At 42.5% G+C, this 27,737-nt stretch overlaps 1 protein-coding gene across 3 annotated transcripts in view; it reads left to right on the top strand.

Moving 5' to 3' along the window:
• The window catches only part of CREBBP (CREB binding protein), a 148,921-nt gene that overhangs the window by 93,170 nt on the left and 28,014 nt on the right, over positions 1-27,737 (top strand). For all 3 annotated transcript variants that reach the window (XM_008141649.3, XM_008141650.3, XM_054714672.1), the window contains 11 exons: positions 1,050-1,167; positions 1,904-2,075; positions 2,497-2,541; positions 4,958-5,082; positions 5,709-5,897; positions 7,655-8,056; positions 10,717-10,896; positions 18,547-18,736; positions 22,923-23,041; positions 25,254-25,493; positions 27,096-27,184. In XM_008141649.3, coding sequence (XP_008139871.1) covers positions 1,050-1,167; positions 1,904-2,075; positions 2,497-2,541; positions 4,958-5,082; positions 5,709-5,897; positions 7,655-8,056; positions 10,717-10,896; positions 18,547-18,736; positions 22,923-23,041; positions 25,254-25,493; positions 27,096-27,184 — 1,869 coding nt within the window. The remainder of the gene's footprint in view (positions 1-1,049; positions 1,168-1,903; positions 2,076-2,496; positions 2,542-4,957; positions 5,083-5,708; positions 5,898-7,654; positions 8,057-10,716; positions 10,897-18,546; positions 18,737-22,922; positions 23,042-25,253; positions 25,494-27,095; positions 27,185-27,737) is intronic.

Below are 27,737 nucleotides of genomic sequence, written 5' to 3'. Positions count from 1 at the left end.
GCATTGTGACAGTTTTGCACTTTCATCAGTATCTGATTTAATTCCTAAGTGGTTCCAGGTGATAGTACCCTAGTAGCTGAAGGGACTCAACATCCTTTTTTAGGGAATCATGGACACTGCTGGCAGGCCAGAGAATCCAGACCCTGCATTCCCAGTGAGGGGCACCAGGGCATTCATAGCTCTACCTTATAGAGGAGCATGAACTGTGAGCCATGTCACAGAGGCCAACACTCCCAGTGCAGCCAGATATGTCCTCTGAGCTCTGGGTTACATGAGGGAGCTGGGATTAGCTCAGAAGCTTTGTCTTATTTTATGGCTCAAGATTATGTTTCTGGAGACCCCTGAGAATTGGGGGAATTTGGGCCTAGTGAATACAGATGGCGTGATAGTACTATCATATATATAGTCAGTGAACATGCAGGAAGTTAATAGTTAACTTTCACAAGCTAGTTAAATTAAATTGAAGGTGAAGTTAACCAATGGTTCTCTCGAAGTTTTCTTCATTATTTTAATAAAAATTTTTTGTAATAAATAATTTAAAAGTAGGAATTCAAAATCATATTATTCTTGCCCAGCCGGTGTTGCTCAGTAGTTGAGCATCAACCCATGAACCAGGAGGTTGCAGTTCAATTCTCAGTCAGGGCATATGCCTGGGTTGTGGGCTTGGTCTCCAGTGTGGGGTGTGTTAGGGGGCAAGCCAATCAATGATCCTCTCTCATCATTGATTTTTCTATCTCTTTTTCCCTCTCCCTTCCTCTCTAAAATCAATAAAAATACTTTTTAAAAACTTGTATTATTCTTGAGATGACCTAGCATTTATTGCTAATAGCAAAATATTGTTTTGGACTTAAAGATAAATCAACAGGTTAGCATTGTCTCTAGAGAATGACTTCATTTGTGTACTCCTATTCTAGGCAAGAGAGATTTGGGATTTCTCTCAACAGTGTATCACCCCTGTAGGAAGATAAGCTTCTCTTTCCATGTCACATATAAAATGGCAAGATACTGATGTATTGAAAGTGGGTTGATAGAATATGTTGTCCTCCTAGCGTCCAAGCCATCTTCCCAACACCTGACCCTGCAGCCCTGAAGGATCGCCGCATGGAGAACCTCGTAGCCTACGCTAAGAAAGTGGAAGGGGACATGTATGAGTCTGCCAACAGCCGGGTAGGTTGCCATATTTGTTCCAGCCTGCACATACCTGTGGTAGATATAACTGCATCTGTCTGGCTGATTTGTCTGGAAATAGGGATATGTTAGTTGGGTAGGCCCATCACCTTGAGGACTCTGACCAGAGAGACTTAGCAGATAAGAAATTAGGTCCCATCCGCCTGGCGTGGCTCAGTGATTGAGCATCGACCTATGAACCAGGAGGTCCCTGTCAGGGCACATACCTGGGTTGCAGGCTCGATCTCCAATGTGGGGCCTGTAGGAGGCAGGCCGATCAGTGATTCTCTTTTATCATTGGTGTTTCTTTCTCTCTCTCCCTCTCCCTCTCTGAAAAAAAAAATTAGGTCCCTTCACAACTCTCTTTGTTTACTATAGTATCACCATTACAGGTAAATGAGGTATACAAAATAGCATTTTATCCATGGATCTCATGTCCACGTCCATGTGGGCGTTGTTTGTTTTGCTTATAGTATGTTATTGCCAGCACCAGTGAATATCCAAGAAGCGGTTCAACTGTGGAATGAAATGTAACATCCATTTAATACCTACTGTCTATTAAATGCTGTAATGTAACTAGTTCAACAAGAATTTGGGCCTTTGGTTTATTAGCTAGAAGTGTTGAACACTTACCTTTGCCAGTGTACTTAATAAAAAGTTCATTAGTTTTTTAAAACATACAAACCAGATCATTCATTTTTTATAGTTTTAACTGCCTAATGTTATTGCTCTTTAGGATGAATACTATCACTTATTAGCAGAGAAAATCTACAAGATACAGAAAGAACTAGAAGAAAAACGGAGGTCGCGTTTACACAAACAAGGCATCTTGGGTAACCAGCCAGCCTTACCAGCCCCCGGGGCGCAGCCCCCTGGGATACCACAGTCACAACCTGTGAGACCTCCAAGTAAGGACTTCATTTCCTTCTATCAGCCCTTAGTCTGTTTGCTTGTTTTTCCTTCTGTATTTGGGGTGTGTTTCTACGTATATAGAATTATGTTCTCAGGAAGCCCACATTTTGGAGACTGATAGTTGTCATGACCTTGTACATTGGCCCATGTTTAGCCATTGAGTCTCTCATGAGGAGGTCCTTTAACCCTTTGCACTCGGATGTTGAGTGTGACTCGACACGGTTAGCAGTAGAATAAAGGAATCGAGAAAAAAAGCCAGCGAGTGCAAAGGGTTAAAGGGTTTGCGAGCATCAAATGTGCAGTGCTTTGGGACCTGTTGACTGGTTTTTTCTTTAAATTTGAAGTACTCAAGAAAAATTCCTTATTCCTCAATCAAGGATTATTTTAAATAACCTTTTTCCCCCCCTGTCATTATAGATGGGCCCATGCCCCTGCCAGTGAATCGCATGCAGGTTTCTCAAGGTATTTATTGCTGTGAATCATATTTCTGTTTACCGTTCAACAGCCACAAAGTGTATTGTTTCTTTTTTTTCCTCTTTTCCTCTTTATTTCTTTACTAGAGGCCCGGTGCATGAAATTCGTGCAGGGAGGCGGGGGTTCCCTCAGCCCAGCCTGCACCCTCTCCAATCCAGGACCCCTCGGAGGATGTCCGACTGCCATCGGGCCTAAACTGGCAGTCAGACATCCCTCTCACAATCCTGGACCGCTGGCTCAAAATCGCTCACCTACCTGCCTTGTCGCCCATAATTGCTCCCCCACCCACCCACCCCCCGCCAGCCTGGTCACCCTTTATTGCCCCCCTCTGCCAGCCTGGTCACCCCTAACTGTCCCCCTGCCGGCCTGGTCACCTCTTCCTGCCCCCCCCCCCCCCCCCCCCGCCGGCCTGGTTGCCCCCAACTGCCCCCCTCTGTCAGCCTGGTCACCCCTAACTGCCCCCTCCTGCTGACCGGGTTGCCCCTCACGGCCGCCCTGCCGGCCTGGTTGCCCCACACAGCCTGCTGTTCAGTCGTTTGGTCGTCCCTCACTAACCCCCCTGCCGGCCTGGTCGCCCCACTCAGCCTGTTGTTCAGTCATTTGGTCATCCCTCACTAACTCCCCTGCCAGCCTGGTTGCCCCACACAGCCTGCTTGTTCAGTTGTTTGGTCGTCTCTCACTAACCCCCCCTGCCAGCCTGGTCGCCCGACACAGCCTGCTGTTCAGTCATTTGGTTATCCCTCACTAACCCACCGGCCGGCCTGGTCGCCCGACGCAGCCTGCTTATTCACTTGTTTGGTCATCCCTCACTAATCCCCCTGCCGGCCTGGTTGCCCCACACAGCCTGCTGCTTCAGTCGTTTGGTCGTCTCTCACTAACCCCCCTGCCAGCCTGGTTGTAGGCAGCCCTCTTGTGCGGACGTGAGGGTTAATTTGCATATTACCTCTTTATTATATAGGATAGCACTTCTTTCCTTACATTCCTTATTGTTGATGAGCATTTCCACAGGCAGTATGAATATCAGTTGTATTTGGATTCAAGAGAGGTCATTACTTTTAGGAAGAGTCTTACAAAACATTGTAGGTGGGGGAAGGAAACATTTCTGAATGCATGAAAGGAGAGCATCAGGCCAGTCCTGGGGCAGCGAGCAGCACTGAGGGTGAGGTGCAGAAAGTGCAGTGGCTGCTCTGGGCCCTGTGAGTGCAGGTGTTCAAGCCTAGCCAGCAGGGTTGACACTGAGAGAGTCTACATCAGGCTGGGGTGCTGGCAGCTGGTCTCTCAACTTTTAAAGGTTCTTTCTCAGGTTGAAATTCTGTGGTTTTTGCTTGGTTGAAGCCATCATTTTAGTTTGGGAGTTTGGGGACCAGGGGCATTTCAAACCTTTTATAGTTTTTGTCTAATTGAGACTTGAACAGTAAGGTGTTTTTACAGGTTGTGAAATAAGGTGGTAACATTACCCAAAGATTCTAAAGCAAGTCTTGGTTCTGGTGTTAGTATTTTGGGAGGGGAGAAAAGGTCATTTTTAAAGTTTGCTGTAATCTTATTGCATAATGGTAGATAAACTGGTAGACATGGTAGATAAACTGATAATATAAAGGAAAGAGTGTTTAGAGGATTGTAGGAAATTACAAAGAAGGAGAGGCCGTGGTCTGGAGACACTTAGCAGCTAGTGAGGTGTCTTTCATGGTGTAACATTTCTGCAAACGATGGGCAGCCCCGGGACAGCAAAGGTACTGCGAACATGAGATTTTTCTCGTCTGTAGAGAGAAGGCTGAGAACTTGCCACTCTTGGATGCTTTCTAAACACTTAACTTGCTTGCAAAATTAAAACCATATTTTGAGTCTTATCCCAGATTCTAACAATAAATATAAACCCAGCTGAAGAACTAGGAGGCCGGGGTGGGGGTGGAGGATGAGGGGATGAGAATGGGCTTCCTGCAGGAGAGAAGACGGAAGCCAGATGCTCCAGCACGCATTAGTGAGAGGTTGGCTCAGATTGGTGCCCTGGCCTTAGTTAATACCTCTTCCATAGTTGGTGGGAACATCTTCCCGATGTAGCCTCGTCTCCTTATCACTTCGATGCTTTTTGATCAGGGTCCTGCCATGCTGATCAGTGCTTCCTCAGCCTTATTTTTTTGTGGTTTACCTGGCTTTCTGCCCTCGTCTCCTCATTTTGCCCTGCCCCCACTCCCATCCCCACCATACCACCCTCACCAGCATTGATGCCATTTTTCTGGATATGAAAATTCTGTTACTTAATCATCTGATTAACTGGGTGATTTCCTTTCAGTTGTATGTGTTGTGTATGTGTTCCATCTTATTTTGCTTAGAGTTTATTGGGCAAGTTGTAATTCTGTTTCCCTGTGGATGCTTTTCCTAATGAACTATTGTGGGTACTTTACAGGGATGAATTCATTTAATCCGATGTCTTTGGGGAATGTACAGTTGCCACAAGCTCCCATGGGACCGCGCGCAGCATCCCCCATGAACCACTCTGTCCCAATGAACAGCATGGGCTCCGTTCCAGGGGTAAGTCCTGCTTGCCTTAACTGTGCTGAGAAGGCCTTGCCCAAATAAGGAAAATTCTCTAAGCAGTGAAATTGTAGATTGTCTAGAATCCTATGGTACCTGTTCTTTAGATTTTGATTATGCTTTATTTCTTTCATCTCTCTCTCTCTTTCCCTTCCCTCTCTCTCTCTCTCATCTTCGTTACTGTAGTGAAAATTATTTGACCATTATTTTATTTGAATGCCAATTTCATAGGGACTTTTGATTCTTTGAGAAGATGGAGTTCTGTAGATGGAATTGGCAGCCTCAGATTTGTGGCCAAGAGGGACTTGTCAGTGTCTGTTGACTCCTAGAGCTTACTCTCCTGCGGCTGCTTTCTAAATGCTTCATAGAACTCAGAAAAACATACCTTGAACTTAAAATTATAGTATGCTATTGATTTCTATCCAGAGGACAATCTGAAGCCCACTCATTAGATACTTCGCATGAGAAAGCTGGCCAAGTGCCTCGGAGCTGTAAGGTCTTAGTGAGTGGTCTTTCTTTTCCCAAGAGGGAGGGAGGATTTGAAGATTTCTGTCTCTTCTACTTTATCTTGAATACTTTGGCTTTTGTCCTCTGAATTCTCAATGATGCTTGTTGTCTTTTAGATGGCCATTTCTCCTTCCCGAATGCCTCAGCCTCCAAACATGATGGGTGCACATGCCAACAACATGATGGCCCAGGCGCCCACACAGAACCAGTTCCTGCCTCAGAACCAGTTCCCTTCACCCAGTGGAGCAATGAGTGTGAACAATGTAGGCATGGGGCAGCCAGCGGCCCAGACAGGCGTGTCACAGGTACCGTTTGCCTTTGGGCCACCTACATTGATACAGCCCCAGCTTCCTACTGACCTGAGCATGTTTTTTTTTTTTTTTCGTGGAAATTAGAATTCTAGACTACACATTTGATTTTTATCTTTTAGCATCTCTTGATATTGTCCTTATTTTATCCTGTCATTTTTACCTTGTTTGGAATGACTCTTAACATCTTGCGGTGAACTTCAATGTAAAACTAGAGTGGTTTGTGGTTTTTTGATTTGTGTGCTTATGCATTTTGATTTTTGTTGTTATTGTCTTTTCTTGGTTTTTACTTGTGTCTTTTAAATTCTAAATTTCATATGCAAATCCTGAGAGACACTGAATTTTAAAAAGTGAGTAAGGAAGGGTCCCATGAGTTCACTGCTAATGATTTTTGGTTTGTGTATCTTGTTACCTGTGCCTGAACTGTCCAGCTGAAGTCAGGCTAACTGGATCAGTTACGTAGTTATCCTTTTATTCTATTTGTTTTTACTTACTCAGTCTAAAGTTGAAGAGAACTATTTTCCATTCATTTTACTGCCTTTTTTTTTTTAATATATCTTTTTATTGATTTCAGGGAGGAAGGGGAGAGGGAGAGAGAACTAGAAACATCAGTGATGAAAGAGAATCATTTGTCGGCTGCCTCCTGCACGACCCACCTGGGGATCAAGCCTGCAACCCAGGCATGTGCCCTGACCAGGAATCAAATAGTGACCTCCTGGTTCATAGGTCTTTGCTCAACCACTGAGCCACTGTGCCCGGGCATTTATTCTGTATTTTTTGTTTTATTCAGAAGCATGCCTTGGTTGCTGGCTCCTCCCTCCCTGGCCTGGGCCCTCACCAGGGCATGTACAGGAGGCAACCAATCAAAGTATTTCTCCCCATTTTACTGCCTTTTTAAAACCCTTTTGTTGTTATAGTATAGTAGTGTTGCTGTATGAATATATACACGCATTTAAAATAGGCCAAACCTTCCTCTAAAATATGAAGTTCGTGTTTTTAATTTTTTTTAACATGAAGTAATATTGAATAAAAGTAATTGACTATTCTAAATTTACTCTCTAAATGCCTACTCATTAATTCTTAATTTCCATAACATGTCATTGCTCTAGAACAGGGCTCAGCAAATATGTCCTGTAAATATTTTTTACTTTGTGGGCCATACATAGATAGACTCTTTGTCTTAACTATTAACCTCCACCATTGTGGAGGGAAATCACAGCCATGTTCATTCCTACACAAATGAATGGGCGTGCTATGTTTCAATAAAACTTTACTACAGACATAGGCAGCTTACTGGGTTTGTCCACAGGCAGTAGTTTGTAGCCCTTGTTCTAGACCAGTGATTTGGAATCACTTTTTCAAAGTTCTACAGATACTCTGAAGCATATCCTCAGCTGAGATCACTGCACTGAAACATTTTTTTTTTTAAGATAAATAATCTTTTCTGTTGGTCTTAGCTGTAGGTGGATATTATGGAGCATGAAGCTAGTAAGCTGAGTGGACATGTTTGTTTAAACCAGAAATTTTGACAGTTATATAAATCAAAATAGAAGAAACATAGCATTAACTTTATTGGAAAGTACACATTGTAAGTGTATCGCTAGATAGATTTTTGCAAATGGAACATGCTCCTGAAACCAGCAGACCTCTTCAAGAAACCATGATTAGATTTTCACACATTTAAGTTCTTCAAATTTGTTGCCACATTTCCAAATAGGGGGCGTAATTTTAACATACTCTGTTTCCTCTGTTAGGGACAGGTGCCTGGTGCCGCTCTTCCTAACCCTCTGAACATGCTTGGGTCCCAGCTGCCTTGTCCACCAGTGACACAATCACCATTGCACCAGACGCCACCTCCTGCTTCCACAGCCGCTGGCATGCCATCTCTACAGCATCCAACAGCACCTGTGATGACTCCTCCCCAGCCAGCAGCTCCCACCCAGCCATCAACTCCTGTGTCGTCTTCCGGGCAAACTCCTACCCCAACTCCTGGCTCAGTGCCCAGTGCTAGTCAAGCCCAGAGCACTCCTACAGTCCAGGCAGCAGCCCAGGTGACCCCGCAACCTCAGACCCCAGTTCAGCCCCCATCTGTGGCCACCCCTCAGTCATCACAGCAGCAGCCAACGCCTGTGCACACCCAGCCTCCTGGCACGCCGGTGAGCCTCTCTGTCATCTTTGTTCTGAGACTCTTAATGAGAACTTTCCCATAAATAATTCTGTCGTGATGACCCTGGCTCAGTTGCTTAAAGTGTCGTCCCTATACGCCAAGTTGGTGGGTTCAATCTCCAGTAAGAGCATATACAAAAAAACAACCAATGAATCCATGAATAAGTGGAACAAAAAAATCAATGTCTGTCTGTCTGTCTCTCTCTGTCTCTCTCTCTCTCTCTCTCTCTCTCTCTCTTTCTCTCTTTTATTCCACTCCTCTCTCTCTTTCTCAAATCAGTAAGTAAAATTTTTTATTAATTCTGCTGTGAAGTTGCTATAGAATCTTGGTGCCACTCCAAAAAGTAACTGAAAGGCCGTGTTTGGCGGGACATGACTTATTATCATTCCTACTTAAATGAGTTTGCAAAAATCAGCAATTCTAAAGAAATAATACATGAGTCCTTTGTAGAATTTTTAAACTACCTCTGTTTATAAGAGCAGTCTGTTTCCCATTATCTGTCCTAGATTTATGTCTTCTGAGTCTTGGTAGTTTTTCTCCTAACATTTAAGGATGTGGTCATGTTCTTGATTCTATATGCTTTGACCTTGCCAATCAGCCTTGTTTTCAGACTGCAAGCCTTTTCTTTTTTATGACAACTTGGCAGATCCAGGTTAGTACTTCCTGTGGCTCAAATCTGCCCAGTCCTTCGTGGACCTGCTGGAGGTGCCCAGCCTGGGTGCCTCTCCTAGGCTGGGTTGCCCCACTGACCCAGGGACCTAAGGCTGCCCTCTTGTGGCCTCCACCTCCCTCCCCAGTTATCACTAAAATCAATCTTAATATCCATTTTCTTATCAGTCTAACTTAGAAACACCTCTTCCCCTGAAATACATTAACTTTCTTCTTGGGGACTGAAGGTATTTATTAAATGTCAAAATTAATCTCAACAACAATCCCAAGATAACATTACTATTTGTATTTCTCCAAAGCCTTTCTAATTTTATGTTATCTTTTGTTTGTTTACTTTAAACTACCTTGGATAAGGCTTTGAAAATTTATAATTCCTTTAGTGGTTCCTTCTCTTAATGTTTGCTTATTTCTCTGCCACTAATCCCAACACTGTTCCTACAATTAACAAGCTAATTATATATTCTTATTTCATATAGGTACTTTATTCCTCCTCCTACATATATACTTATCTTACCTTATAATAGACAAATATGCAAATTGACCGCACCTTCGCTACGCCCAAGCCACGCCCACCAACCAAGCCACGCCCATCAGCCACGCCCACCAGGAAACCGTTGCAGAGACGTTGGGGTGTGGCCAGCGGAGAGCCTGCGCCGATGGCAGGAGACCACTGGGGGTCGGCTCCTGCGATCAGTCGCAGGGACGCTGGGTGCGGCCGAGCCCAAGGCTGGGAAAGCTACCCGAGGCTTTCCCGGCCTTGGGCGCCAGCGGGGTGCCTGCGCCGATCACAGGAGACCACTGGGGGTCGGCTCCTGCGATTGGGTCGCAGGGACGCTGGGTGCGGCCGAGCCCAAGGCCGGGAAAGCCGCCCGAGGGTCGGCTCCTGTGATTGGTAGCAGGGACGCTGGGTGCAGCCGAGCCCAAGGCCACCGCCCAGGGCCAAGCCCAGACCCTGAAAGAAGGCAGAAGGCGGTGGCCACAGCCAAGGCCTGGGTCCCCGGTGCCGGCAGAAAACTGGTGCAGGCAGCCAGGTGAATGAAGGTCTATTGCACGAATCTTCGTGCAAACGGGCTACTAGTATATATATATAAGGCTAATATGCTAAGTGTCCCTCCTACCATGAGACCAGTTGCTATGATGCACACTGACCACCGGGGGCAGATGCTCAACACAGTGACTTGGCAGCATCGGTTCTTGGGTGATGCACCCCGAAACCAGAGAGGAGGGAGCCCAATTCCTCGCAGGACCGCGTGATTCCACCTTTGGCCATGGGTTATGTTGTTGCTGGGGCACTGTCAGCCCCGAATCTAGTTTACTGCACACTTGTGTTTGCATTCCACACCCTGTATGTACAACAGCAATTTTGCAGAGTACCCTCTCACACTCCAGGACCACTTGGGGGATGTCGGAGAGCTGGTTTTGGCCCGATCCCCGCAGGTCTAGCTGAGGGTCCCTACCTGCCGGAGGGACCCTGCTTACTCCACAGACACCAGGGAGGGACTGCGGGAGATTGGCTCCAGGGTGTGGCCTGTCTCGCCCAGTCCCATCCTGCAGGCTACCTTCTAATTAATTTCCTTTCAATGTGCACGAATCTGTGCACCAGGTCACTAGTATATTTATAATTCCACTTTTAATCATAAACATTAATCTTATTGGAAGGAATTAATTTTAAAATAGGGGGTTCTTTCTATGGCTTAGGTAGAAAAATTGCAGAAAATAATTTCACATCCACATGTAGAAAGCTCTACTCTTCCATCTCTGTATATTTAGCAAGAAATCCATTATGTTTCTGCCTGATGTTGTCTTCCTCTAGAACTCCTATTTGAACTTTTGTTCTTCAATTCTCTCAAATAGGGATGCTTATTAGGTTAGTATTGAGAAATGTTAACACAAAACTGTATATTGGGTGACCAGCAGCAGAGTTTAAAACCATATATATTGTTTTATTAACAGAGATAAATGATTTTGATTTTTCTACAGCTTTCCCAGGCAGCAGCCAGCATTGAGAACAGGGTACCCACTCCATCATCAGTGGCCAGTGCTGAAACCAACTCCCAGCAGCCAGGACCAGAAATACCAATGCTGGAAATGAAGACTGAGGTCAAGACTGAGGACACCGAGCCAGATGCCAGTGAATCCAAGGGGGAGCCTGCGTCTGCGGTAGGTGCCAGGGATCCATCATGGATGTACCTGCTTTTGTTTTATTGGTGTGTCTTTTTGTTTGTTTTGTTAATCCTCATTTGAGGATATTTTTCCCATTGAGGTGGTTGTTTTTTTTAGAGAGAGAGTAAAAAGGAGGGGGAGAGACAAAGAGAAACATCTACGTGAGAGACATGTTGATTAGTTGCCTCCAGCATGCCGCAACCAAGGCTGTGATCAAGCCTTATGTGCCCTTGACAAGAATCACACATTGACCCTTCAGTCCATGAGCTGATACTCTAACCACTGAGCAATTGGCCAGGGCCTTGCTTTTTGTTTTAATATCCTGTTTACTTGCTACTCAAACCCATAATCAAAAACAAATTGGTTATTTATTTTTAGATACAGGTATGGGTTTTTTTGTCTTGTCTTTTGATTGTTTGGTTTTTTGCCAGAAATGAAGAGCACTAGCTTATATTTTACTTTATTTTTTTAAATGCAAAGCTTGGGGTTGGGGGAGGGCATTGGGGGGATAAGGACACATATGTAATACCTTAATCAATAAAGAAAAAGATTAAATTATATGAACTAACAAAAAAATGCAAAGCTTAGGAAAACACTGATTTTGAAAACCAGTGTTTTCCAAACAGAAATTGTACAAATAATCTTTTAAAGATTTCCTTTTAAAGAGCCCTAGCTGGTTTGGCTCAGCGGATAGAGCGTTGATCTGTGGACTGAAGGGTCCCTCCCAGGTTTGATTCTGGTCAAGGGCATATGCCTGGGTTGCGGGCTCAATCCCCAGTTGGGGGTATGCAGGAGGCAGCCAATCAATGATTCTCATCATTGATGTTTCTATCTATCTCTCCCTCTCCCTTCCTCTCTGAAATCAATAAAAATATTTTAAATAAATAACTAAATAAAGATATCTGTGTATTTTTCCCCTCTCCATTCTCCTACCCTCCCCCCCTTTTGGCAACTGTCAGCTTATTCTCTATATCTATGGGTCTGTTTGTGTTTTATTTTTTCATTTATTTTGTTTTTCAGATGCATGTATAAATGAGATCATACTGTATTTGTCCTTGTCTGACTTACTTCACTTAGCATAATAACCTATAGGTTCATCCATGTTGTCAGAAATGGCAAGACATCGTTCTTTTTTATTGTCACATCTTTATCCATTTATCTGTTGATGGACATCTGGGTTACTTCCATATCTTAGTTCTTGTAAATAATTCTGCAGGGAACATACAGGGGCATATACTTTTTCGAATTAATGTTTATAATTTTTTCAAATAAATACCCAGCAGTGGAATTGCTGGATCGTATGGTAGCTCTGTTTTTATTTTATTTTATTTATTTATTTATTATTCTTTTTTATGTAACTAGTATGTCCTGCTTTATGAATTTGAAGGTACAATATGAGGTCATATGCTTTTAAATATATATGTATCTAAATTGTGTCTTCCTATTCTTTTCCATAGCATTTTTTTAATCTTTATTGTTCAGATTATTACAGTTGTTCCTCTTTTTTCCCCCTATAGCTCCCCTCCACCTGGTTCCCACCCCCCACTGTCCTCATCCATAGGTGTATGATTTTTGTCCAGTCTCTTCCCGCACCCCCCACACCCCTTTCCCCTCGAGGATTGTCAGTCCACTCTCTTTCTATACCCCTGATTCTATTATATTCACCAGTTTATTCTGTTCATCAGATTTTTTATTCACTTGATTTGTAGATTCACTTGTTGATAGATATGTATTTGTTGTTCATAATTTTTATCTTTACCTTTTTCTTCTTCTTCCCCTTCTTAAAGAATACCCTTCAGCATTTCATATAATACTAGTTTGGCGGTGATGAACTCCTTTAGCTTTTTCTTATCTGTGAAGCTCTTTATCTGACCTTCAATTCTGAATGATAGCTTTGCTGGGTAGAGTAATCTTGGTTGTAGGTTCTTGCTATCCATCACTTTGAATATTTCTTGCCACTCCCATCTGGCCTGCATAGTTTCTGTTGAGAAATCAGCTGACAATCGTATGGGTGCTCCCTTGTAGGTAACTAACTGTTTTTCTCTTGCTGCTTTTAATATTCTCTCTTTGTCTTTTGCTCTTGGCATTTTAATTATGATGTGTCTTGGTGTGGTCCTCTTTGGATTCCTCTTATTTGGGGTTCTGTGTGCTTCCTGGACTTGTAAGTCTATTCCTTTCACCAGGTGGGGGAAGTTTTCTGTCCTTATTTCTTCAAATAGGTTTCAGTTTCTTGCTCTTTCTCTTCTTCTGGCACCCCCATAATTCAGATGTTGGTACGCTTTAAGTTGTCCCAGAGGCTTCTTACACTATCTTCATATTTTTGGATTCTTTTTGCTTTTCCGGTTGAGTGTTTTTTGCTTCTTTGTATTTCAAATCTTTGACTTGATTCTTGCGATCCTCTAGTCTGCTGTTGGATCTCTGTATATTATTTTTTATTTCAGTCAATGTATGCTTAATTTCTTGTTGGTCCTTTTTCATATCCTCGAGGGTCTCACTAAATTTATCGGCCCTTTCTAGAAAATTATTGAAAAACCTTATAACCGTGGTTTTGAACTCTATATCCATTAGTTTGCTTTCCTCCATTTCTGTCATTTGTGACATGTTTCTTTGTCTCCGCATTTTAGCTGCTTCCCTGTGTTGATAGAATGGCTTTGTGTGCTAGGTGTCCTGTAGGGCCCAGTGGTTCAGCCTCCCTAGTTACCTGAGGTGGACACTCTTGGTGCACCCCTTTGTGGGCTGTGTGCACAGTCTTGTAGTTAAGCTTTGATTGTTGTTGGTATCACTGGGAGGAATTGACCTCCAGGCCAATTGGCTGTGAGGATCAGCTGTGTCTACGATGGGAGTACTTCTGTGCTGGAGACACCCTTATGAAATAAGACTTGCTTCAGTGGGGCTTTGGTGCTCCCTGAGTGTGTCCCTTATGGATCTGAGGAGTTGTAATCTGGATGGTCCTACTCTGACCCCTGGGTACACTGGCTCTTGGATCTCCAAGGAGCTGCTAATTTAGCCTCTGCCTGAGGCCACCCAGCAGGAGCTACAGATTCCTCTTCTTTGTTTGGGTTTTGGATGTGCCCAGATGAGGCCCAGCTGTGAAGCAGTGCAAGCTGCTGTGGGGCCTTGGGCCTTCTTTTGGATGTCCTGGGTCTTTCTGACTCAGCTGCAGTTTGTTAGGTAATTTTAGATTTCAAAGGACCAGACCATTCATATGCAAAATCCTCTGCGCTCAGTTTGGATGGGGCGGAGTTTCAGGGTGGAGCAAACAGCAATGACTTCCTGTCAGCCCTGCCCTAAGAGGCCCCTGGGTCTCAGTGTCCCTTGGTAATCGCTGCAAGCACCTCTGAGAGAAAGCCGCCCTCAAGTTCCGCCTGATGCCAGACAGTCCAGTTTCTCCCTGTATGAGTCTGGGTCCCCAAAGTCTCGCCCAGAACTGGAGTTCAGAGCAGTCGAGAGCTTGTGTCTCCCTGCTGATTGAAAAAGTCAGCCGCTTACTCAGTTGCCAGCCCTCTCAGCACGTGCGCCTCTGTACCTCTGCACTTTACTTCCGCAGCTCCTTTGAGTCTCAGTGTGCTTTTTCTCTTCCCTTCTACTTGTAGAATTTCCACTTAGCCAGCCTTCCTGTTGTTCTGGATGATGTCCATTTTGTCTTTTAGTTGTAGTTTTGAAGTGGTTGTGCGCGGCAGCAAGTTCAGGTGTTTACCTATGCCGCCATCTTGGTTTTTCTTCGGTAGCTCTGTTTTTAATTTTTTTTTTTTTTTTGAGGAATCTCCACACTTTCTCGTAGTGACTGCTTTTATATCCCTTGTTCGAGAAGATATATCCAAAAAGATATTGCTAAGATCTATAGCGAAGAGTATACTGCCTATGTTTTCTTCTAGGGGTTTTATGGTTTCAGGTATAACATTTAAGTCTTTAATCCATTTTGAGTTTATTTTTACATATGATGTAAGAAAGTGGTCCAATTTCATAGTTTTGTCAGCACCACTTATTGAAGAGACTGTCTTTTCCCAATTGTATATCCTTGCCTCCTTTGTCATAGATTAATTGACCTTATAAGCAAGGAATTTTTTCTGTATTCTCTATTCTATTCCATGAAACTATATCTTTTTTTTTAATGCCAGTATCATACTGTTTTGATTATTGTAGCTTTGTAGTATAATTTGATATTAGGGTGCATAACACTTCCTACTTTGTTCTTTCTCAAGATTTATTTGGCTATTAACCCTTTGCACTCGCTTGCTTTTTTCTCTATTCCTTTATTCTAATGCTAACCGTGTCGAGTCACACTCGACATCCGAGTGAAAAGGTTAAGAGTCGTTTGAAGTTCCATATAAATTTTAGCATTAGTTCTAATGCTGAGAAGAATGCCATTCGTATTTTGATAGGGATTGTATAGGATCTGTATATTATTTTAGGTAGCAAGGACATTTTAACAATATTAATTCTTTCATCTGTGAGCAAGATATATCCTTCCATTTGTTTGTATCTTGTTCAGTTACTTTCTTTGGTGTCTTACAGTTTTCAGAGTACAGGTCTTTCACCTCTTTGGGTAAATTTAATCCTAGATATTGGAGGATAAAAGAAGACATATGTAATACTTTCAACAATAAATATTTTAAAAACTTTATTCCTAGATATTTAATACTTTTTTAATTTATTGATTTTTCAAGAGTGAGAAAGAGACAGACAGAAACAGAGACATGGATTCGTTGTTTCGCTTATCTGTGCATTCATTGCTTGCTTCTTGTATGTGCCCTGACTAGGGATTGAATCCTCAACCTTGGTATATTAGGACAATGCTCTAACCAACAAAGCTATCTGGCCAGGGTGGTGGTTTATACTTTTTAATGCTGTTGTAAATGGGATAGTTTTCTTAATATCTTCTTCTGATCATTATTTTACTATATAGAATTCTGAACAGATTTCTGCATATTGATTCTGTGTCCTGCAACTTTGCTGAAGTCATTTATTAGTTCTAACTAGGGGCCCAGTGCACGAATTTGTGCACCTTGAAAGGAACTGTGGGCCGCGAGGCTGCAGTAGGCACAGGGGCGGGTCTCGGCCCATCCTCCGCACCCTCGCCCGGCCCCTCCCGCAGTGGCCCCTGGTCCCCTGTCTGTGGCAGCCCCACTCACGCCACTGCTGCTCCTACGCGCTGACGGGGCCAGCCCCGCTCACGCCCTCTGACGGCGCGGAGCGATTTGGGCTAGTGCCAGCAGTGGGTGCGAGCAGGGCCGGTGCAAGTGGCGGCTGCTATCCCGATCGCCCCTCAGGAGCTGGGGGAGGTGGAGAAGCCCTCAGGGGTGATCAGGGCTGGCAGCCACTACTCGCACCCGCTGACGGCGCCGAGCAATCGGGACCAGCGCCATCAGCGGGTGCAAACGGGGCCGACACCGGCCGTGGGTGCGAGAGGCGGCTGCCGGCCCGGATTGCCCCTCAGGAGCAGGGGGAGATGGAGAAGCCCTGAGGGAAGATCGGGCGCCGGCAGCAGGTGTGAGCACCAGGCGGGACCATGGTGCGCAAGAGCAAAGAATTTTCAGTAACCACCAGAGGCTGCCCCAATGACAGCAACCGGCACCCCACCGTGGTCTGGCACCCCCACTCACCTGCTTCACCATCCCACCACGGCCACCGCCGCCATGTTCCATGCATGCCCCCTGGTGGTCAGTGCACGTCATAGCTTGTTCGGTTCCACCATTCTGTCTATTTGCATATTAGCTTTTTATTATATAGGATAGTTGAGTTTTACTTATTTTCCCATTTGGATGCCTTTTATTTGTCTTGCCTGATTGCTGTAGCTAGGACTTCCCATATAATTTCGAATAGAAGTAGTGGTAATGGACATCCTTGTCTTGTTCCTGATCTTAGATAAAAGTCCAGGACCAGATGGCATCTGCCAAACATTCAAAGAAGAATTAAACCTGTCCTTCTTAAACTTTTTTTTTTAATTGAACAGGAAGTAACACTCCCAAACTCATTTTATGAAGCCAGCATTACCCTGATACCAAAAGCAGATAAAAAGACATTACAAAAAAAGGAAATTACAGGCCCATATCCTTGAATATAGATGCAAAAATTCTCAACAACATTTTAGCAAGCCAGATTCAACAATACATTTAAAGGACTATACAACATGATCAAGTGGGATTTATCCCAGGGATGGAAGGATGCTTCAACATTCATTAATGTGATACATCACATTAACAAAATAAAGGATAAAAACCATATGATCATCTCAGTAGATTCAGAAAAGGCATTTGACAAAATTTAACATTCTTTTATGATATAAACTCTTCAATAAAGTAAATTTAGAAGGAATATCTCAACTTTATAAAAACAATATATGACAAACCTACAATTAATAAACCGAGGGGTAAAAAGGTTTGTATTTTAAATGTTTGAATCATTCAGCAACTTTTTCATTGCCATTTTTTATTCATTTATAGTCCGCAGAGTTAGATTACACAAGGGGTTTATTCATTTACTAATTAAACTGGCAGAAGTTGAAAACTAGCAGACTGTAAGCTGAATCCAATCTATATGAAGTGTTTTGTTTGGCTCACACGATATTTTTTAAAGTGGGAAATCATAAATTAAACTCCAGATTTTTGGATTTTCTTGAAAATGATAAGCTTTGTCAGCACTGTTCTTCAAGTCCTCTCTGGCAGCAGTCTGGATGGGAACACCAGCATGACCTTTAGAGGGGACATGGGCTCTCCAGTTTGCCAGAGTCTCCACAACTTCCTGCTATCTCACACCTCATCTTTTTGTTGCATTCACTTACTTTACTTGCCTGGCCTTCTGAGCAATTTGGTGTTTTGTTTTTTAAATATATTTTTATTAATTTTAGAGAAGAAGGGAGAGGGAGAGAGAGATAGAAACGTCAGTGATGAAGGAAAATCACTGATCAGCTGCCTCCTACACACCCCCACTGGGGATCAAGCCTGCACCCCAGGCATGTGGCCTAACCAGTAACCAAACTGTGACCTCCTGGTTCACAGGTTGACGCTCAACCACTGAGCCATGCTGTCTGGGCTGAACAATTTGGTTTTTGAACTCTGCCCCAATTTTCCAGGAAATTTTTGTTCCAAACTAGAAAAATCTATATGTAAAACTACTGAGTGGGTAATGGTAAATATGTATATATGCAATATTTTAAGAATTCTAGCATATAAAATTTTAAAAATTAATACATAATTGTACTGGTACTATCTTAAAGCAACTCAACTGACACCAAATGCTCTATTCCTTCTTGTGGGAGGGAAAGGAATGATAAATGCAGCTGTGACTAGGAGAAGGTTTTAACAAACCCATAGATTTTTTTTTTTAATCTTTTTTTAAATATATTTTATTGATTTTTTAGAGAGGGAGGGAGAGAGATAGAGAATTAGAAACATCAATGAGAGAGAAACCTCGATCAGCTGCCTCCCGCACGCCCCCTACTGGGGATGTGCCCTCAACCAAGGTACGTGCCCTTGACCGGAATCGAACCTGGGACCTTTCTGTCCGCAGGCCGATGCTCTATCCACTGAGCCAAACCAGTTCCGGCAAACCCATAGATTTTTAAGAGCTTTCCAATAACTCTGAGTTAGAATAAAGCTTTTTGATATCTATGTATCATTAGTTATAATTTTGTGTGTTTTTTTCAAGATGATGGAGGAAGATCTACAAGGATCTTCTCAAGTTAAAGAAGAATCAGACACAACAGAGCAGAAATCAGAACCAATGGAAGTGGATGAAAAGAAGCCAGAAGTAAAAGTAGAAGCTAAAGAGGAAGAAGAGAGCACCGCTAATGGTGCCGCTTCCCAGTCAGCATCTCCTTCGCAGCCACGGAAAAAAAGTAAGTTGTGTTTTCTTGAACTTATTGAACTGTGCTGCTTTGCCATTGTGTTGTGATTCTACATTATGGGTTAAAAGCTAAAGGAGAAATAGAGTAGCATCTCCCCCTTTATCTGTTTTGCCTGCTATTCTCCAAGTAGAAGTAGTGACACCAAACTGGACTCCTCCCTAAGATCCCACAGGTTCATGGCTTACTAAGAAACAAGCCTTGGCTCTAGGGGGCAGTTCAGGGGCACACAGCTGTCTTCTGAGATGTCCTGGCTGTGGGACTGGAGTTCAAATTGCATTTGAGTCCTTGAGCAGGCCAAGGATCTTGGCCTTTACTCGGCAAGGTATGAACAACCACTGACAGATTCAAACAGGAAAATGACCGAAAGCCATGGTATGGGGGAAAATATCACCATGGCAGCACACATGTAGGAACTTGTAGGTGTTTGCTGCTACAGATAAGTGCCCAAAGTAACAAGTGGGTGGAATGGGACCCCGTGACCTAGTGCAGTAGGAGTGGGTGGGGGCAAGTAAGTGAAGATGCTTTGGGTTCCGAGCTGTGTGGGGTGAGCCAGCCTCTCAATGGATGTGATTTTTATTGGTTTCATTCTTTCTTTTTTCTTTCTTTTTTTAATGTGATTTTTAAAAATTACTTTGATAGGTGTCTAAAAAGTAAAGAAGGCAGCAGGGTGTCAGAAAATTGTCAGGTGACCCTTGGAAATGTGAGGACAGGGCTCATGAAGTTCAAGCCTGCAGGTGCTACATTTGGGAAAGATGGCAGAGAAGTGTTAGAGTCTATTGCTGTACAGTTTTGCTGCTGGAAGGGGCCCTGGAGATTATGGAGTACAACAGTTCTCAAATTTTTGGTCTTAGACCTCTCTGTACTCTAAAAATTGAGGACCCCAAAGGGTTTTTGTCTGTATGGATTATGTATTGCTATCTACTTTATTAGAAATTAACACTGTTGGCTCAGTTTGGAATTTTGAAAATATTTAGTTTATTTAAAAATAAATCTATTACCTAACACCCATAAGTAACACATTTTATGAAAAATAACTTTTCCAAAACAATTAATAACTAGTATAGTGCCATTGTTTTTTACAATTTTTTGGCTCAAAGACAAAAGTGAACACAGCTGCATTCTCATATCTGCCCCTGCTTGTACTTTGTTGTATTACGTTGTTTGGTTGCAGTACATGAAGTCCCATTCCAGATAGATAGTTGATGAAGGGAAGAATAACAGCCTTTTTAAATAATTGTGATTTTCTTTTTTGATACTACTACAACACTCAACAAGTAAAAGTTTCTTAAAGATTAGTTGTAGTGTGAAATAGGAATCCTTAGATTTTTTTCCAACTGAATTTTTCAAACTCTGACCTTAGAGTCCATTTGTCTGTTTTGTACTTTGAATTGATCCTTTGCCCTTTCATGATTTTCTTTATAACATGATCCTTTGGTCATCTGGAAATTTGGTTCACTGAATTATGCAGATCTTCCTAATGTTAGCATACTTTACTATACAATAATTTTTAAATCACATTCATTAACATCACTATGACTCTCTTAAAAAAAGTTTTGTAAATTTCAACAAGATATCAAGCTCATGTGATAGATACAAATTTTTCAAAATTCTAATTTTTTATGAGAGTCCAGATTTTATCTTTGGCAAAAAATACTACCAGTTGTCCTTGAAATAACTCCCACTTTGTTCATTTTTGAGAAAATGTCTGCCACATACCCACATCTGAATAACTGTAGCTTGTCTATCATTCCAGTTTTATGTGTTTCATTAAAAAAAGAAGCAATGACTTTAGCTCTCAACACTCGCACAAGTGCTTTCTCTCAAGACAAGCACTGCATGCAGTAGAAGTGCCTTATACCAACTTCCCCCCCTTTTTTTTTTCATATAGGGTAAAAGACGTGTAGCCAAGGGTTGAGGTTAACAAAAGTAATAATTTTAACTGCTTCAGCAAGAATATCCTTAAGTGCAGCTGGCATTTTCCCCTGTGTGTGCACAGTGGCAGCAAAGATCATAGTGACTACTAAGTCAGGTTTGGGGAGGCTGCTGCCATGCTAGAAATTTTACTCCCCCCCTGTTAGTGCCCCATCTGTGTGAAGGTTAACATGACATAAAAGGCAAATAACAACTTAGTGTTATTATGAAAGTTGTTTTATATTACATAAATAAATGTGATTTCACAGACCCCTAGAAAGGCGTGAAACAGTGCTGGAACTTTCTCTGCTCTCCGTTACGGTGTTCACCAGCCAAATGCAGCTCCTGAGTACTTAAGATGTGACAAGTGTGACTAAAGAATTGAATTTTAAATTTTATTTAATATTCACTTAGCTTTAAGTAGCCACATAAGTCTGGCAGCTCCCATATTAGCACAGTGCTCCTCATGGTACCCATGGTCCATGCTTCAAGGATTACTGATGTGGTACACCCTGCTGATTGTATGGAAAAAGCACACCATACTCATTAGTAGCAGAGAACTTATTTCAAATAAAGACAGGAATTTGAAAATGCATTTTCCTCTGCATAAGTGTTAAACAATGTGTGGTGAAGTTGTATACCAAAATCAGCTGTATGTAAGCCATGTCATTTTGATGCCTTTAAGGAGATGATGAGGTCTGGAGCAGGGTCAGCAAACTTTTCCTGTAAAGAGCCAGGAATAAATATTTTAGGCTTTGTGTGTCATAAGGTCTCTGTTGCAACTACTCAGCTACATTGTAGGATACAAATGTTGTTTGATGAGACAACATCTCAGCAAATCAGCACACTTGTGTTCTAATAAATTTTTATTTTGGAGACTAAAATTTGATGTTGTATAATTTTCACATATAAGGAAATATTTTTCTTTTTTTCCCCAACCATTAAAAACGAAAATTATTCTTAGCTCATAGGCCTTCAGATTTGGCCTATGGGTCAGAGTTTGCTGGCCTCTAGTCTAGTTTGCTGACCTCTCGTTTAGAAGAATGGAAAAACTCTTGATTAACTTAAGAATTATTTTCTTAGAATGTTATTCAAAGAAAACAGTAGAAGAAAGGGAGTTCGCTGAAAGCAGGATGCACTTGTTTCCAATGGGAATGTTTGCTGGAGAGCGCTGAACTGGGATAATCCATATGCTCGCTGATCTCCAGCAACTGTCCCAGGTCTAAAGCATCCAGGTGTTCCTTTTCCACAGGAGGTCAGTCAGGACATATGGGCGATCCCTGGCTCCAATGGCAATAAACTTGGGGAAACTTCTCAGTGCCATGATTTTCATCTCTCAATATACGCCACTTCCCAACTAGAACTTTAAATGTTTATGGTATGTTAATCTGATTTTTAAATTATAGTTTACCACATGTCAGTTCTAGAAAGTCTTTTTAAAATATAAAAAAAGAGAGAGAGAGACAAAATATATTATCACTTATAACCCAAGTCATCAGAACTCCTCTGACGTATTTGCCTCTTATTGGTCAGTATCCTATGCATAGGATGTGTGTGAGCAAGGTGGGGTTGTAACACACTCACTGCTGCCTGACCTGCTGCTTGCCTTCAGAGGCTATTGTGCACATTTCCCCGTGTCATTAGAACTCATTTGGGTTTCATGTGAATGTATCATCTTGAATGTATCTGGCAGCCACTGTTTATCCTTGGATTGGTGACAACAGAAAATATAGTAGGAAATGCAATAGCTGAGAGGTTGGAGAAATGGGCATTGGTAAATGTGGGAGAGAAGTATAGAACTTTTGGGGAAAATACTTATTTTTATAGCTCTGTTACTGTGTACGTTTGTGAGGTTGTAGTACAAAAACATTTGTCTCAGGTGGTCTGAGTTTACTTTAGGCAAGAAAGGTCCCTTCCACCGTATGATCAATGAAGCAGATTTGGGAGTGAGCTTCATTTTCTGTTCCAACAGTTCTAATGTTGAAATTTCTCACTGAAGAGCGAACTTAGTGTGGTATTATGCCTCATGACATGTATGCAGTTTTTGGAAACACCAATATTACTATTATTTCAGAAACCCTGGATTTGTAGCTTTAGAATGTCTGTGGACTCTGCTGAATGAGAACCCTAGTAAGCTTCAGTGCCGGGAGCGAGATGACTCAGACCTTCTCAGAAACGGCCAGACTTTCATTTGAAGTGTCATAAAGGAAGGGTCTGGGTGCCTTGTAAATAGTGTGTGTTTTTTTCTTATGCCTTCCAACTACAGTCTTTAAGCCGGAGGAATTGCGCCAGGCTCTTATGCCAACCCTAGAAGCGCTATATCGACAGGATCCAGAGTCCTTACCTTTTCGCCAGCCTGTAGATCCCCAGCTCCTAGGAATTCCTGTAAGTTCATATAGTAAAAATATATTATAATTTTACCAGTGTAACTCATGATTATCCATGTTCTATTTCTTAAAACCTTGTTTTGTAGACTTTTCTCAAACTATTTAAAAAAGTTTGCTGCCAAAACAGTAATGCACCTTCTTACTAAAATGTGTTTCCCACCTGGTTTGTGAAGCCTCGGGGTCCGTGCATAGGTTAGGGTGTGTGCGAGGGGACTGTGCACTGGGCTCACCACCCACTTGCTCTGGTTCACAAATTCTGGTGACTCACTTTATATTTGGGGTTTTATGTAAGATTTTGTCTAAAAAATGAACTTAGCCCTGATTGGTTTGGCTCAGTGGATAGAGCGTCGGCCTGTGGACTCAAGGGTCCCGGGTTCGATTCCGGTCAAGGGCATGTACCTTGGTTGCGGGCACATCCCCAGTAGGGGGTGTGCAGGAGGCAGCTGACTGATGTTTCTCTCTCATCGATGTTCCTAACTCTCTATGCCTCTCCCTACCTCTCTGTAAAAAAATCAATAAAATAAATTTTAAAAATAAATAAATTAAAAATAAAAATAAAAAATGAACTTAAAGAATTGGTGAATATCCTATATAATAAAAGGCTAATATGCAAATCAACTGAACGGTGGAACGACTGTTCTCTATGATGCACACTGACCACCTGGGAGCAGACGTTCAATGCAGGAGCTGACCCCTGGTGGTCAGTGCACTCCCACAGGGAGAGCGCCACTCAGCCAGAAGCCCTGAGCCTGGCTCACAGCTGGCAAGCACAGCGGCGGTGGCGGGAACCTGTCCTGCCTGTGCAGCAGAGCTAAGGATGTCCACTTCCTGGGCTTAAGCCATCAGTCGGACATCCCCCGAGGGCTCCCGGACTGTGAGAGGGTGCAGGCCGGGCTGAGGGAACCCCCTGAGTGCACGAATTCCGTGCACTGGGCCTCTAGTCAATTATAAAACACATGGTTCCCTCATTTTGATATCCCATGGCAAAGGCCATGGTGATCCAACAGATTCTTTTAAGCAGTGTTACTATTTTTGTTTTCAGTTTTCATGTTTATCTTGGAATTTCATTTTGCTTGGTAGGACCAAGAGTGAATCTCTAGAAAAACATATTGTCTGATAAATTTGCTTACCATTGTAATTCAGTGCATGAAAATTCTTATTTTTAAAATCTTAACAGCACTTTTTTTTTAATCCTCACCTGAGGACATGTTTTTATTGATTCTTAGGGAGAGGGAAACATTGATGTGAGAGAAACGTTGATCAGTTGCCTCCCGTATGCACCCTGACTGGGGATCAAGCCCTTAACCTTCTAGTATATGGGATGATGCTCCAGTCAACTGAGCCACCAGCCAGGGCTAAACAGCATCTTTTAGTAAACAGTTCTTTTAATTTTTTTCTTTAACTTTGCCTTTGAAGGAATTTGATCACATTTGAAAATGTTAATTTTAGATAGTAAAATCAGAGGAAGATCAGGGGTTATTTTGTTTTCAGTTCTTATTTCTTAATGTTGGAAACAGAAGTTGTTCTGGTACTTTCTATTTTATTTTAAGATAAGGCTGGCATTTGGAATTTGGGGTATCCACTAGATTGAGACCATTTTGTCTTTTTTTTTTTTTTCCCCATTTCACAAGATTTATTTTTACATTATTTTAACATTTTGAACTTTTTCCAAATTATCCAAATGATGTTGGATCCCAGGAGACTTTTTAAAACCATGTTGAGATTGTTCTAAATGAATTTAAGAGCTAACTATAAACTTCAGCTATCGACTAGAAATAAAAAATAATGTGATAATGCCATTAGAGAAAGAATTAAACAATTCTTAAATTTATATACTTCACACAAACTACAGTTGCTAAATTATAAATGAAAACATAAACATGCATTTTCCAACAGAATAATTGTGCGCACAAAATTATTTCAACAATGAAATTGCATTATAAAACATTCATAATTTTGAGGCATGTTTACCTTATGGGAAATTATGGCTTACGATTTGAGTGATTCTATAAAATCATTGGTCATCTTCATTGGTGTCATTTTTTTTTATTTCTTTATTGATTAAGGTGTTACATATGTGTCCTTATTTCCCCATTACCCCCCCATCCCCCCCACTCGTGCCCTCACCCCCCTGTTGTCTGTCCATTGGTTAGGCTTATATGCATGCATACAAGTCCTTTGGTTGATCTCTCCCCCATTTTGTCTTTAAGGATTACTTTGACATTGTGAAGAACCCCATGGACCTTTCCACCATCAAGCGAAAGTTAGACACAGGGCAGTACCAAGAACCCTGGCAGTACGTGGATGATGTCTGGCTGATGTTCAACAATGCCTGGCTCTATAATCGCAAGACGTCTCGGGTCTATAAGTTTTGCAGTAAACTGGCAGAGGTCTTTGAACAAGAAATTGACCCTGTTATGCAGTCCCTTGGATATTGTTGTGGACGCAAGGTACAGTTTAAACTGTTTCTGGACAATGAACTTTCCCAGTTAGTCCAACAGTATGGTAGACTCAACATTTTGGCCACACGTGTGTGCTGGGAAGTACCCAGATGGAGTAAAACAATTGCTTACTTGGAGCGATATAATGGATGGTCAAAGCTAGAGGTGCTTTTGGGGGAAGGCCTTGGGTTAAGCATTTCTGGCTGCCCCTGTGTGCATTCACTATCAATAATATATGTCTCCTTTTTTTAATTTATTAATTTTAGAGAGACGGGGAGAGAGGCATCGATTTGTTGTTCCAATGCACTCATTGATATATATACACACACACACACACACACACACACACACACATATACACACACACAAATTCATGCACTGGAGGGGGTTCCCTCAGCCCAGCCTGCCCCCTTTCACAGTCCGGGATCCCTCAAGGGCGGGAGGCGAAATGGCGATCAGGGGAAGGCAATGCCCCATCACACCTCTGCTGCTGCCACTGCGGGCAGCGCAAGCCTCAGCCATCCCTGGTTACCTGAGCCTCAGGCAGCCCTGGGTGGCTGGGCAGCAGCCATCTGAGGCTTGCCTGCGCCTTGAGACAGCCCTGGGGGGCTGAGGGGACTGGGGGACTCCAGAGGCAGGTGCGTGGAGCAGGCCCGGCCTTGCTGCGCCTGCCGCCCCAGTGGGGCTGAGGGGACTGCCCACCGCCATCTTTGAGGGCATGGCAGTCAATTAGCATATTCCCTCCTTATTGGCTGTGGGCACCTCCATCTTTGAACACGGGGCAGTCAATTAGCATATTCCCCTTATTGGCTGTAGGTGCCACCATCTTTGTGATGGTGTGAGGGTCAATTAGCATATTCCCTCTTTATTAGATAGGATATATATATTGATTTCAGATAGGAACGGAGAGGAGAGAGAGAGAAATGTCCTGTATAATAAAAGGCTAATATGCAAATCAACCAAATGGTGAAACGACTGGTCACTATGACATGCACTGACCACCAGGGGACAGATGCTCAAAGCAGAAGCTGACACCTGGTGGTCAGTGCACACCCACAGGTGGAGCGCTGCTCAGCCAAAAGCCAGCTTCATGGCTGGCAAGTGCAGCGGCGGTGGTGGGAGCCTCTCCCTGTGGGGAACGGGCCTAAGCCTTCAGTCAGACATCCCCCAAGGGCTCCCAGACAAGAGAGGGCGCAGGCCCAGCTGAAGGACCTCTCTCCCCTCCCGAGTGCATGAATTTCATGCACCAGGCCTCTAGTCAATGATGAGAATCATTGATTGGCTGCCTACTGCACGCCCACTACTGGGGATCAAGCCAGCAACCGGGCATGTGCCCTTGACTAGAATCGAACCTAGGACCTTTCAGTCCGCAGGCCCATTTTCTATCCACTGAGCCAAACCAGCTAGGGCTATAATATATGTCTCTTAAACACTAATTATTTTGCATTGTATCAAAAAATATCTTTAAATAGCTGTGAAAATTGTTCGGAAACTATCCAGTGTACTAATAGAACTAATTTACTAGTTGAATCTGACCCTCCATAGTTGACTAGAACTTTACATGACAATAAATAGGTTATATTTTTAGTATTTTCTCCTTTGTTTTTGCAGTATGAGTTTTCCCCACAGACTTTGTGCTGCTACGGGAAGCAACTGTGTACAATTCCTCGAGATGCAGCCTACTACAGCTATCAGAATAGGTAAGCATTGAGCAGCTTCCTGAACTACAGATCAAAGGTCTTAGAGCAAGGCATGTTTGTCTGCTTATAGCCCAGGTACATATCTTTCATGAACTTCCAATGAAAGGAGCCACAATTTCAGTGTTTCTTGGTCACTCAGTTAGGTTCACAGTCTTAATTTTAAGGATTATGTGATTTTTACAGTATAAAAATTTAAGCTCACAGTTGCTTGCTGCACTACCTGGATCGGATACATTCTTTCTTGAGTCATGGTCTAGATTCTAAAAAGTAACTGTATAAGAAAGAGTCTGGAGTTGAGAATAACTCTAATAAAAATTGACCTGCCTTTTTCAAGATACTAATAAAGTTGAAACATTGTTTTTACTATTCCTGTGTAAATATTTGTCTAGATAATTTGACCTGGACAGTCTGATGAAAAGACTTGCATTAGTGCTAATTGATTGGAAAAAATAAAACCATAGACTTTTTGTTTTTAATTAGTTGCACAATACAGAATGACATTTAGAGTTTTTATTGAGTTTTTAAAAAAACTTCCCTATTATAAGATGGCCAT

Source organism: Eptesicus fuscus, chromosome 4 (genome assembly GCF_027574615.1).
Source record: "Eptesicus fuscus isolate TK198812 chromosome 4, DD_ASM_mEF_20220401, whole genome shotgun sequence".
NCBI lineage: Eukaryota > Metazoa > Chordata > Mammalia > Chiroptera > Vespertilionidae > Eptesicus > Eptesicus fuscus.
This window is presented reverse-complemented; position numbering and strand designations above follow the sequence as displayed.